This window comes from Episyrphus balteatus, chromosome 2 (genome assembly GCF_945859705.1).
Source record: "Episyrphus balteatus chromosome 2, idEpiBalt1.1, whole genome shotgun sequence".
Lineage (NCBI taxonomy): Eukaryota > Metazoa > Arthropoda > Insecta > Diptera > Syrphidae > Episyrphus > Episyrphus balteatus.
Genome location: NC_079135.1, coordinates 83,499,887 through 83,513,843, shown reverse-complemented (window position 1 = coordinate 83,513,843; position 13,957 = coordinate 83,499,887). Strand labels below are relative to the sequence as shown.

Below are 13,957 nucleotides of genomic sequence, written 5' to 3'. Positions count from 1 at the left end.
TCATCAAGTTTTCACTTATTTCTTAAACTTTTCTTGTGTGGGTGTTGTTTTTTTCTTTTGTTTTTTTTTTTTCATGAGTACGGGTAAGGTATTTCTTATTTTTCGTACTTTTAATTTTCTATGCATCAAAAGTTTTATTCTAGACTGATATAGCAAGGGATGAAAAATTAAATTCAATTAAATCGTTTCCTTCCGGTTTTAACCTCATTCGTTGTTAAGGGTATAAAAATACATATATACTAGATGAAGAAAATTGGATTAAGTCAACGCGAAACCAACAATTTATCATGTTAATTATTTTCCAAGAAGTTAGCTAGCTTCCTATACTTTGTTGAAATTTTGACGAACTGATGTTATACAACAACAAAAAAAAAACATTAAAACAGATGATAAAGGGTTGCTTATAGCAATAGTGAGTGTAAAAATAAGAATCATTTTGAAAGAATTACATCTTTTCAAATTGTATTTTTTTTTCATTTGGGTTAACAAAAACTACTGAAGTGTCAGTTTTAAAATTAAAAATAAAGGAAACAAAAAAATAATAAAAAAAAAAATAAAAACCAAGAAAGAAAATTATTGCAATCGGAAGGAAAGAGTAAAAGAAACCAAGTGACTAATTAACAATGCGCGTTAAAAAGGAAAAGGAACTAAACAAAAAATGAAACGAAATGAAAAATGTCTTTTAAATTCTAAAAAAAAAAAAAAATGAAAAAAGGGAAAATAATGCTCCTAAATGTGTCGGCTAATTGCTTAATGGAAAAGTGTTTTTGTTCCTTAAGCTTAATTTTTTTTTCTCCAAATAAAGGTCAAGTTTGAAATTTTTAAGGTTCATAATAAATTTCAAATTTAATAAAATTTAATTTTACTGATTTAAAGGGGTTGAAATTTAATTTAATTTCATGAAAGAAATTAACAAAAATAAACTTGCAATCCAATTAGAATGCATTTCACTGGAATCACTTTATGTGATATGATGTTAAGTTTTAACTTATAATCTTTTGACATAATGAATGCCCAAAATCAAAGTTATTCGTCTTCTTTGGGTCTTCGGTCATTATTATTACTTAATCCTCTTATTTTAAAGACAAAATTTCTATTCATATCTTAATCTTCATTACATCACACAAAGGTAAACACAAAATTTTCTTCTCTAGTTTGTATGAATGACATAATAAGAAAGAGAAAGAGTGAGAGGGGTCAAAACCTTTGAAGTAAGTATGTTTAAGTCTTTATGATGTTTAAGATTCTATTCAAATCGCAAAGATAATGAACTTTGTCATTTTATTATACGACTTACGTGCTTAGCTTACACTATTATCAGAAAACTTATGCTAATGATTTTTTATTTATGAAATATTTTTTTTTTTTTTGTGTCTTGTTTTAGAAAATAGCTAGAATAGATAACAATGGAAATTAAAAACAAAATTATTTCGTTTGATCATCAAAGAAAAAAGAAGATTTATCAAATTTTTGAATGGATTGTGATTTTAAATTAAAAAAAAAAATTGTTTAACGAGTTTTTAAATCAGGAAAAAGAATAATGGATTTGTAGATAAAGAATAAACTAATTTAATGGTAATAAAACAAAAATAAATGTCAAAAAGAACTAGTAGATTAACAAAAATAGGAAACAAAATGTTAAACTCGTGTCATAACAAGCAACACGTTCAGATCTTGTTGTTGATAAAATATTTTTGAAAACAATGAAGAAAAGAATTACGATAACGATTTTAAATATGTTAATATTTGAAATATAACGTAAGAGTTGGCTAGTAAATTCTATTCATCATAAAAAAAAAACTATAGAGTTATAATTATAATTAAGTAAAACTATTGTCGAAAACGATTTTCTGTGTTTATGTCAGTTGAAGTAGGAACAAATCGGCTTTAAAAAATGGGTTAATATTTTGAAAAACATAATTTTGACTGACGTATTAATAAAATACAGTAAGACGATACAAGAAAAAAAAAGTACAATACCTAACTCTTATTATTTTCGAAGACTCATCTTGATTGAGATATTTTTCAATTCGTCATAAAACTCTCGTAATACGTGAATGTACCTACATAAAATATGCAATAAAAATACACCAACAAATATTTCTTCTTATGAGATTTACAACCCAAAAGCATTCATTTCATTTTTTTTTATTTTAAAAAACGATAATTTTTATTAATAATTTATTTCAACACTGAAAATTAAGCATTTTAAAGAGTGTTGCATTAGACACGGAATTTGAAAAATTGAGTTATTGAAAACTTATTTTGTTCATTCAAAACCTTCAAATTCCCTAACAATTTTTCGAAAGTTTGTTGTCAACAGTTAAGTGGAAAAACTTTGGATTTGTGTCAGTTCAACTGAGATATCAGAAACTTGACTTGAAAAATTAGTCAATCTCATCAAATTTTTGTAATTGTTAAAAATACATTACTATTTTTACTTGCGATATAGGTACCTACTATAGGGAAAGTTTAGAATTCGTAAAAAAATCGAACTCGAGATAACAATTTTACATGACATTACGATGATGGAGAATGCCAAAAAAGTGGGTCCGGCAATTCTGTCTGTCTGTCTGTGTGTCTGTCTCTATCTGGAGCTGCAGCCTAAACGAGTGAAGTGATTTTCTTCAAACTTGGTAGTTAGCAGTTTTTGGTGATTCCCTAGAGGGGAAATTGAAATTTTTTTTTTATGACCAAAACTTTTTTTCTAAAACCGGCTCTTACGATTTTGATTAAAATTTTTGTGTGTAGTACTAAACATAAGAGCCAACTTTTGAAATAAAAAAAATATTTTTTGCACCGTTATAAACGGTACCTGTCATAGAACGGTTTTTTTCGTTTCTGAATATCTCGTACAACATTAACCCGATTTAAATGAAAATTTTTATACAGAAGTAAAGGTAGGTAATATTAAAAAAATTTCAAAAAACGCATTTTTGGATTTTTTAAAAATATTTAAAATTTTTTTTTTTGAAAAATCAATTTGAATGAAAAATTTTGAAATTTAGTTTTTATGTGTAAATTAATTATTTCTTCAAAATGGCATACCAATTTTTTTTTTGAAAAATGTAAAAAAAATTTTATATATTAAAATTTATTTTTTAAAAAAACGGCTCAAACGATTTTCGAAATTTTTTTTCTAAAAATATCTTTTTATACAAGTAATAAAATGACACACTTAGTTTTTTGTAAGAGATCATTTAAAGCGGTATTTAATTATTTTTATTTTTTTGCACCACTTATGAAATTCCGTGCAAATGTCAAATTTTAAATTTTCCCTTATTTTGTTCTAGTGTTACTAGAGTAACTTTTACCATAAGAGCAAGTACGTGCGACCCCAGTCGTGCAATTTATTTTTTTTAACTCAATATCTTGAAAACAAGTAATTTTTCCCTTTTTTTTTTGGAACCTGGCCTCTGAATTCCATGATTTTTTTTTTCAAACATAAGTAATTACTAATTACAAATACGTTAAGCTCTATGAAAATTTTTGAACTGACAGTAGGGTAGGATGGTATAAGAGTGCGCGGTGGATAAGAGTGCGCAAGGCCATTTTCTACGGTTTGAAAGAGAATATAAGACTGAATGCACTTATTTTGGAAAGATTTAAATAAGTTTGATCTGCTGTCAAAATTTCATGCAAATGTGTTTGTAAACAGAGGTGCTAGTTAAGTTTAAGTTTTTTAGCACTTTTTTTTCCAATATTTCTTGCCAAACAAATTAAATTTTCCGCTTAACAACAAAAAATAACAATAAACAAAGTATGGGACATTAAAAAGTCGACAAAAAGAAACATTTGAGGAACACGTAAGACTGGTCATAAAGTGCATTGTGAAATATATATATATTCTTCGATTACATGTCTGAGCGTGTAAGAGTGCGCACCATGATGATGTATAAGAGTGCGCGGGTTATAAGAGCAGTAAATGCTATCCAAGGCTTCAAAATAACTGGCATTTGTCCATATACCAGCAAACAGCAGCTAGAAAAAGCAATTCCAACCAAAAAGAAACCAAATAAAAGTTTTACAAAAAACAAGCGAATGAGAGTAACTAGGAAATATTGAAATTTTCTCGGAACCATTAATCGAAGACTAAATTGATTGTTCCTCATGCAAGGAGTGATGGGTTGAAAAACACTCTGTTTATTTAAAGATAGGCAATTTTATTTGCGACTTTTGTGCGAACTTACACCTGTGAGCAGCTGCGCACTCTTACAAACTAAGCCGCGCACTCTTACACAATAGGATGTATAAGAGTGCGCAAATTTCCTAATGTGGTATTTTGTTTATAACTTTTGAAATAATACATTTTTGTTACCAGTTTTAAGTGTTTTTCGTTGCTTTGATTATAAACTAAAAACTATATATAAAAAAAGTAGTTAAATTCTTTTTGTTATTGTTTTATTTGGTATTTTGTCTAAAATGCGCACTCTTATACCACCTTACCCTACTTTTATTAAAAATTTAAACTAAAATTTTTTTGAAAACAAAATAAATTTTTTCGAAAAATTTGTGGGCACACGTTTCGTAAGATAAATTATACCAAAATATTAACTAAATTTTTGAAGAAAGTGAAATTTTCGTACAATTTAGTAAAAAAAGAATTAAATTTTATTTATTTATTACTATTTATGAGCAGTTGATGGTACATAATTTTTTTTCATTTTAAAGTTCTTATGAAACAAAATTTATTTGCAATATCATATAATTCTCTCTTTTTTATCATATTAAAAAAAGCTTAAGAAATATTTGTCTATTAAATAAAACAATACAAAAGCATTCTATATTTATAATATCTTCTGGAAAAAATTGCAACAAACAATTTCCACAAAAAATACCTTCACTTTTCAAAATACTATGGCTTTTTTCTATCATGAAAAATTTCTACAGAAGTGATAAATATTTAATACCTTCATCAACTAGAATTAACCTATACAGAGTTGATTCTTGAAGAAATTCAATTACGTTTTACAAATGAAAAACTAGTTATTCTATGGATCTGGAGTTCTGAATATTTCTGAAAATATAGTTTTTTTTTAACACTGAAAATCTAAATACTTCTGATATTGTAAAAATTTCGAAGAACAACAGAATAGAATAAGAAACTATTCACAATAAAAGAATATTATTATTAAATTAGCAGGAAACAGAATCCAAATAATATCCTTTCGTCATGTTTAACTATCTTGAAATAACATTTCCTTCATGATAAATCTAGTACAAACGTACCAGTGCACAGGAATTTTTCAAATAAGTTAATATTTTTCATATAAGCTAACTGATATTTTTGTATCATTTTCTTTTTATCTGAAAAAGTTAATTGAACTGATTTAAGAATTTATTTAAAAATACTGAAATATGTTGTCTAAAATAGTCAATGAACTTTATCTGAACTATATCTACCTACTTCCAAAGTTGAACACTCTCTTATTCACTAAAAAAAAAAACCTTTAAATCCCTCACAAAAAGGATTCTCAATTAGCAACAACAGGAAAACTAAATTTTACCTGAAAGCAACATCCACTTCAAACAAATCCGTTCTTCCTTCACAAAACAAAAAACAACCCTCTCAATCCACAAAAAAAAAAAATTGAAAAAACTTAAATTCCCACAACCAAAAAAACCTTCATACAGCTATCAACAAAAGTTGAATTTATATTTAGAAGAGTTCATAAACTATTTCACTATTATATTTTTGTCGTTTTCCCAGAATTCATATATAATATTGAATCCTTAAAACCTGCTGGAATAACATCCAAGCCAATGCCGCTCGCTATTTTGCACACAAAAACCGTAATCCATTTGCATGAAAACCAAAATCAAAACTAATTCCCATATATAGAGAACGGATAGAAGTTATTATAAGTTCCTCGCTCGCAGAATGGAGTATGGTTTAAACTCACATACAAAACATTACCGCACACAACAAAAACACTTAACACACATACAAATGGTTTTTCCTTCGAAAATTTTGAAATTATTTGTGATAACTCGCTTCAGCACAGTCCTAGACTATACACTATAGAGTCAGGATATACATAGACACACAATTTTTAAGGGTCTATATACCCCTTTGTTTTGCACTGGGGGATCCAATTTTGTGGCAAATAGTTAGAATTGTGCAATACAGTAGGATAAAATTTCACAGTTGCGAGATAGAGATAGAGATTTTAAAACCACTTTATCACAAGGAATATGAAAACAGCATAAAAAAGGATGATGAGAGAATTTTTGTCCTACCATGATTTGTTTCTGCTGCTGTGAGTTATCCGTTATTTGGCACTGATTGTCTGTTAAAATATTTAACGCGCTATTTTCAAAGGATATTTATTATGTTAATCCGCAAAACTGGAGCTTTCTGTTCAGACCGATTTCAATTTTGTGTATTATGTTTGTACCGAAATCGAAAGACAAATAAACTAAAAACAAAAAAAATTAGCGGATACGAATTGAAAATTCTGTGTAACAAGCTATTTTTCGAACCGTGCGTCGCTTGTCACTTTCAAAATAAAAATGCTGCTTGTTGATGCCACCGGGTGGTATTATATTCTCCGTTTTGTCGTTCCGATCATATGACGAATTTCACATAATGCATCATTGCCGAAGCCGTAGCGCATCGTCTATAGGTACACAATAGCAGCAAGTTGCTCTGATCCCTACTCCAAAAAATTTTCTCCATCGGTATATTGTGTATCATTGAGAGTAGATATCTCCCCACTTGGACTTTTGGCACTTGAGGTGCGTAAGACCGACGCGACGACGAACGAACCATCATCATCGTCGATATGAAGCTATACACGTTCAAGACGCCGCCGCGGCGCCGTCATCATCTTTTCATATTCAAATTGCGCCAAAAAAAAAAACGGTCTCTCAACTTTGGACCGCGTTGTAAGCAGCTTTTAACAGCAGGCACTCGCCATAACGATCATACTCTTTCATGACCACGTTCAAGACCGCACCACAACACCGCACAGATCGCTCAAAGACCTGAAGACCTGTTTAACAACAATTTTACAATGGATCTTTTAGTAAGACCTTCCAGACGAAAGGTAGACCAGTTAGGTTTTATTTTTATATTTTTTCGATACCTCCACCAAGAAGGTATCTGTAAAGAAAGACTTTTACCACTTTTGCTTTTTATTTCACTATCAACCATGATGATGGCAGGCAGTGGGAATGTTTGATTTCAATTCCGCTTTGGCACTTTGCAACTCTATGCCGCAAAGACTCCAGATACTATACAGATTGGCCCAATGCCATGGATAATGATTGTTATTGTTGTTATATTTTTTTTGTTATTGTTGTGTGCGGAACCACAAGAATGATGATGGTAGGTGGAGGTATGGTATGGTAATATATTAAAACTGGTACCAACTCTTGCAGTTGAAGTTTTGGTTTAAGTTCGCGTGGCAAACAGTATACCAGTATATGCGAATGACATGGACATGGACACTTGGGCATAAAGTCATATATGTACCAGTAGATAAGATCTCTCGATAAGTGAGAAAGTTATTTTAGCATAATTTGAATATAACAATTGATTATATTTTTGAAGTTATACTTCTTATGGGAGGGTGGGTATGAAAATTTACTTTTTGACAAGAATGTCAAAGGGATTATGACGCGATCACCCTGGGTAGCAGGGCTGTCGTTTCACCTTTAGAGTAGGCAGTACTTTAGTATTTAAAAATGCAGTACGCCGTAGTACGGCAAACATAAAACACACAACACGTTGCAAGTTACATGTTTCATGTGGCAAGTTGCATGTGGCAAGTCGTATGTGGCAAGTTGCATGTGGCAAGTTGTATGTGGCAAGTTGTGTGTGGCAAGTTGCATGTGGCAAGTTGCGTGTGGCAAGTTGCATGTGGTAATTTCCATGTGGCAAGTTGCCAGGGTTGCAAAAAGCTCACATTTCAGCTCAGCTCACAGCTCAGCTCAAATTTGAGCTAGGTACCATAGCTAAGCTCATTGGAGCTGAGCTGAAAGTGAGCTGAGCTGAAAGTGAGCGCCCCAACTTCCAACGCCTATATCTCGGAATTTTGAAAAAAAATGAAAAAAATTTTTTTGATGCCAAAAGGTAGCGAGGACTCTAACCTACATTTGGGTACAACTCCCATCCCTGTAGGTGCACGCGTTCTCAAACCGGGTGAACTTAAAAGTAAAAAAAAAATTAAGCCCGATTCTGAAAAAATAGGTATGATGTGGCGGTTTAACATGGAAGATGATTTTTTAAAAATCTGAGAATGTGCAAAGCGTAGGCCCATGACACAAGCTATCATTGGGCATCACTCCCAAAAATTGCTCTCAAGCGGTTTAGCTTCCAGGAGCGTTCAAAGATTCGGGGATTTTTCGAAAAAAAATTTTACCCCAACTTTCAAAGGCGATTTTCTCGGAATTTTGAAAAAAATCGAAAAACCGGATTATACCACTATCGGCTAGATGAGAATATAAGCTTTCATATGGCACCACTCCCCTGTCTCTAGATCAAAGCGTTCCAACGCCTATATCGCGGAATTTTGAAGAAAATGAAAATAAAATTTTTGATGCCAAAAGATAGCGGGGACTCTAACCTACATTTGGGTACAACTCCCATTCCTGTAGGTCCACGCGTTCTCAAACCGGGAGAACTTAAAAGTAAAAAAAAAAATAGGCACGATTCTGAAAAAATAGGCATGATGTGGCGGTTTAACATGGAAGGCGATTTTTTAAAAATCTGACAATGTGCAAAGCGTAGGCCCATGACACAAGCTATCATTTGGCATCACTCCCAAAAATTGCTCTCAAGCGGTTTAGCTTCCAGGAGCGTTCAAAGATTCGGGGATTTTTCGAAAAAAAATTTTACCCCAACTTTCAAAGGCGATTTTCTCGGAATTTTGAAAAAAATCGAAAAACCGGATTATACCACTATCGGCTAGATGAGAATATAAGCTTTCATATGGCACCACTCCCCTGTCTCTAGATCAAAGCGTTCCAACGCCTATATCGCGGAATTTTGAAGAAAATTAAAATAAAATTTTTGATGCCAAAAGATAGCGGGGACTCTAACCTACATTTGGGTACAACTCCCATTCCTGTAGGTCCACGCGTTCTCAAACCTGGAGAACTTAAAAGTAAAAAAAAAAAATAGGCACGATTCTGAAAAAATAGGCATGATGTGGCGGTTTAACATGGAAGGCGATTTTTTAAAAATCTGACAATGTGCAAAGCGTAGGCCCATGACACAAGCTATCATTTGGCATCACTCCCAAAAATTGCTCTAAAGCGGTTTAGCTTCCAGGAGCGTTTAAAGATTCGGGAATTTTTCGAAAAAAAAATTTAACCCAACTTTCAAGAAAAAAGTCGAAAAACCGGATTCTACCGGAATTTTTTTTTATGATAAAAAAAGAAATATTTTACTAAAAAAATAGAAATATATTTACTATCAAAAACACCAAGAGAAAAGATCACGAAAAATTATCTGTCTTATTTATAAAAATATCTATGTGTTAAAATAATTCCATTAATAACTAGAACCAAACATCTTAAGCTATGGTGTTTTATAAAAGTTTAAAATATCTTCATATTTCATTATACTTTCCAAATAAAAATCAATGTATCCTCTTACCCATCACAGCTCAGCTCAGCTCACTTTACCTTAGCTCACCCAACAGCTCAGCTCAACCATCAGCTCAGCTCACTTTCAGCTCAGCTCAAATGAGTTAACCATATATAGTACGTTCTGAACCGCACAAAATGAGTAAAGTTCACAGATTAAATTGAAAACTACATGGACGCAAGGAGGATGAAAGAATTAATTTATTGTTCACTTGATAAAAATGTAAAAAACGAAGTGTGGATCAATTAATTTAATAATAGAAATTAAAAATATCAAATGAAATTCATTTATATATGTATACTGAATGAGAAGTATAACTTCAGTCGAGTGTACATGTGTACACACACTCTTTTTTTGATGTTATTGGAGTATGATTTGCATTTACATGGAAAAGTTCAACTGAATTTTTTTTTTTTTTTTTTTTTGCTTTCTGTGTGTGAAGTTACATATTTTTTTTGGAGACACTATCGGCGTTAGGGGTTGTGATGGGGATAAAACTTTATAAAATATTCTTCGATGGAAACATATCTTTGAGGAAAAATGTGGCAAACACTTAATACATGTTGCTGAAATTTAACAGTGACTTTTAGTCAGAAAAGCAAGAAACTCAATTTCCATTTCAGCCTAATTATGAGGTAGCTTTTTTATGAGATACAAAAAATAGTTATAAAATCAATAAAGCTATAAGCTGCCGGTTTAGGTAAACTGAGTTCAGCTGAGCTGAATTGAAAAATTTATAATTGGAGCGGACTTAATATTTTTTGGTTAGTTTAAAAATCATTGCAAACAAAATATGTATATCGTTAGCTGAAGTTACTTACATGGTTCTAGAATAAGAGCTAGTCTACTTCTTAGGACTTTTTAAGCTAGCTTATTTTTGGCTCCTCACTATAACATACATTTTAGGCTCTATTGCAAAAGATACTGTTATTTCAATAGATATCAATTTAAACTAACATTTTTTGCAATTTTTCTTTTTTAAAACCTCATGAGTTTGTCCACAAGATCCTCTTACCATAAAACATAAGTATTCAATTTTGTTATCAAAACAAAAAAACATAAGTTTTATCGAAAGTCTTTTTAAATGAAGGTTTTTGTTGTATCAAATTTCAAATCTTTTATTTTTTCACAGAACTAAGCTATAAGTAGTCGTGAAGACATTTCGAACATTTTTGGGTTTCTAAGGTTTCTGTCAAAAAAGATTCAATATCTATATCGGTATAGCTTTTCATCAGCAGAAGTTATTTTTTTTTTGAAAAATGAAATAAGATCTTTAATATTGTACCCTATGTGTTGAATTTCATACTTCCAACTCAATCATTTAAAAGTAGAAGTCAAATGAATTGTTAATTGGAACAAAAGTTACGCATACGCCACAGTGACCACCTTAGTTAAATCAGAAATTACACTAGTAAAATCGTCTTTGCACCGATCTTTACTTTTTCAAAGGATTTTTGTGTTCTGGTTCTAGAGACAAAATCCAAATTACTACGAAACGCTACGTTTTTGAGATATTTCAATATACATAAGCCGGTCAAAAACACAGTTTTTGACTAGGTATGTATGTAATTTCGATTTTGATTTTGATAATTACTCAATAATATATTTTGTAGAAAACTTAATAGGCAATCTGAAAAAGATTTATCTTAGCTTCTGAAGAAAATTTATTTCTTTTCAAAATTAATATATCCCAGGGTCGATAGTTTTTGAAACCAAAAAAAAAATCATAATAGAATAAAACCCATTAAAAATGAAAGGAAAAATAAATTACGGGCGAGCCGAGTTCGGAAATTGGGTGGGTTGAGTTTTCATTGTAATAAAGTGATCTACAATTTAAGCATTAGTATTTTTTTCACATAACCTCAAAATTTATGTTAAAAATAAAAAAAAAACAAGTTTTTGGTTTTTTATTTTTATATTTTTCAAAAAAATGTTTTTCTACGAAATTTGGTGAATTTTTTTTTTATCATTATTTACAACTTTGGCCTATTTATTAAAATTAGCAGTTAACATCACTAAAGATTTTTCGACGTAAAATCATGTTTGTCACTTCAGATATTGGGATTAAAGAAACCAAAAAACTACGGAAAGAATTTTATTGGAGATATCCAAGTTTTTGAGGCACACAAAAATATTTCATGGAGTGAATAGTGATGAGTTTAGTTCATGTAATTCATGTGTGTTGTTCTCGTAAAAGAGCTTAATTTTTCTATTGATATCGTTTTTAGTATATTATTAGTTTAAAAGAATTGATTTTTTCACGGTTAATGGTTATTTTTAAAATCGTGTTTATGTTATTGTTGTGTATTTATATGCTAAATAAAAGAAATATTCTAGGTATCAGTATTAATTCATTTTTTTTTTCTTTTAAGCTTACAACAATTCAGCAAATAATATTCTTTTTGGCCTTTAAAACGACTTGTAGTAGTTTTCAAAACCTCTTGATTTCTTAACATCGTTCACGACCTTATAAACACAAAAGCATTCGAACAACATTGTGATCTTTATCAGTTCTAAATCATGAAAACTCAGAAATATCGGTATTTTTGCTGTTTTTGTCTTAAAACTTTATTGAAAAACAAAAAGAAAAATTTAATATCAGGTAACAGGCCATTATCCTATTATTTTTATTTTTACTTAAGATTCGTTCAAAAATCTAGCAAAAAATAAGAATAATATCTAGCCTTATTGTTATTTCGAGCTAGATGTTGGAGAATACAAAAAAAGCGGGTTTGGAAATTCTGTACATTTGTCTGTATTTGTCTCGAGAAAGATCCCAAACGACTGGTAAGAGTTTTGGAAAATTCCCCAAAGGAGAAGTTTAAATTTTTTGTATTAATATGAAAATAATTCTAATGATTTTGATTCGTGTACTGCCGTCAATATGCTATTGGTTTTCTAATAAAGAAATATTTTCTGAACCGATATTAAGGGTTCCTGCCATAGGATACCATTTGCCTGGTTTCTGACCAACAAAAATTTTCAAAAACATCAATTTTTTTTAAGAAGCAATTTTTTGAATACGCTTAAATGAATTCTTTAAAACTTTATTCTTATTTAGAAAAATGTGTTATTGACTAATAACATAATTTTCCTTCTTTTTTATGTTTAAATAATACCAAAATCCGATTGTTACTACTAATGTTTTTTGTTTTTGTTGTTATTTATTTTTCTATTTATTTATTTCCTTAAGTTTAGAAATTTTGTAATAAACTCGTGTGTTTAAAATTGAATTATAAAAATGTCAAGTTTTAATAAAAAAAAATCAACTTTCTTCCTGTTTTTCTGTATAACACATTTTCCACAACAGTAACAATTTTATTTATTTTTAAATCATATTAAACAGTCATTTTTAATTATACAGCTTCTTAATATAAGAGATAGTTTTACAACAAAATCCGTTGATAGAATCTAAAATATTTCAGCAATAAATTCGATGTAATTTTGACTGTTAAATAACATAAATTAGTAATTTTATTTACGTGCAACATAGTTTCTCATTAGACTATAAAGTTAAAAACAAAACTAATTTAATTTATTTTTAACAAAAAAAGTTAAACGAAACGTAACTAAAATAATATACAACTAAACCACACAATCATGGATTTTATGTAAAACTTATCTTTATTTGTTGTTTTCGATAACAATCGACCAAAAATGTTACTCCATAAGAATTTAAATATCTTTCAATTCTTCATAATAACCTATACCTACCTAATAGCTAATTAAAGATTCTTCTCTCGTAATTTTAGTCCAATCCATTTTGCATTGTGTTTTGTTTTGCTTTGTTTTTGTTTTGTTTTTATTTTTATTTTTTTTGTTGAGATACAAAATAATTGGCTTAAGGCTACGTTTGGAAAACGATGCTGACTTGCCTCAAGCACGTGCTCAATCTTACAATCTCAATATCTTTTAAGAAACCACACCACAAAAGCATGCTACGTAGATTTTTGCACATGGTAACAAATAGTCGAGAAGGTGAGGTTATAAATTCTGTTCAGATGTTATTTTCTGAGAGAAAAGAAATAAGGTATCAAATAGGTACAAAAAAGGTTTTCAAAACAAATTCTCTGGATTTTCAACCTTTATTTTCAGTTTAATATCAAATTTTTTGTTAATAGTTAAAATAAGTTCTTCCGGTACTATACCTAGCAACCTTACTTCTCGGACCATTAAATACGAGTGTGCTGCTCTAACTAGATTCCATTTCACTTCTTTAATGTCACATTCATAAAGTATGCTTAGCCTTACACTCATATAAAATTACGTAACACCCTATTAATTCGTAACTTCTATCTACTATCCTGCCACCCAAAAACCAATAGATTAGTAAAATAAACTTTCTTCCCATGAATAAAACAG

The 13,957-nt window shown here is 29.9% G+C and overlaps 1 protein-coding gene across 4 annotated transcripts in view; it reads right to left on the bottom strand.

The window, feature by feature from the left end:
• Positions 1–13,957, bottom strand: part of LOC129912604 (neurogenic protein mastermind) — an 81,958-nt gene that overhangs the window by 22,061 nt on the left and 45,940 nt on the right. Inside the window, exon 1 of one of the 4 annotated variants that reach the window (XM_055990910.1) lies at positions 6,241–6,841. The exons of the other annotated variants lie outside the window; for them this stretch is intronic. Coding sequence (XP_055846885.1) covers positions 6,241–6,243 — 3 coding nt within the window. The 5' untranslated portion in view covers positions 6,244–6,841. Of the gene's footprint in view, positions 1–6,240; positions 6,842–13,957 lie in introns of those variants that run through there. 4 annotated transcript variants of the gene reach the window in all.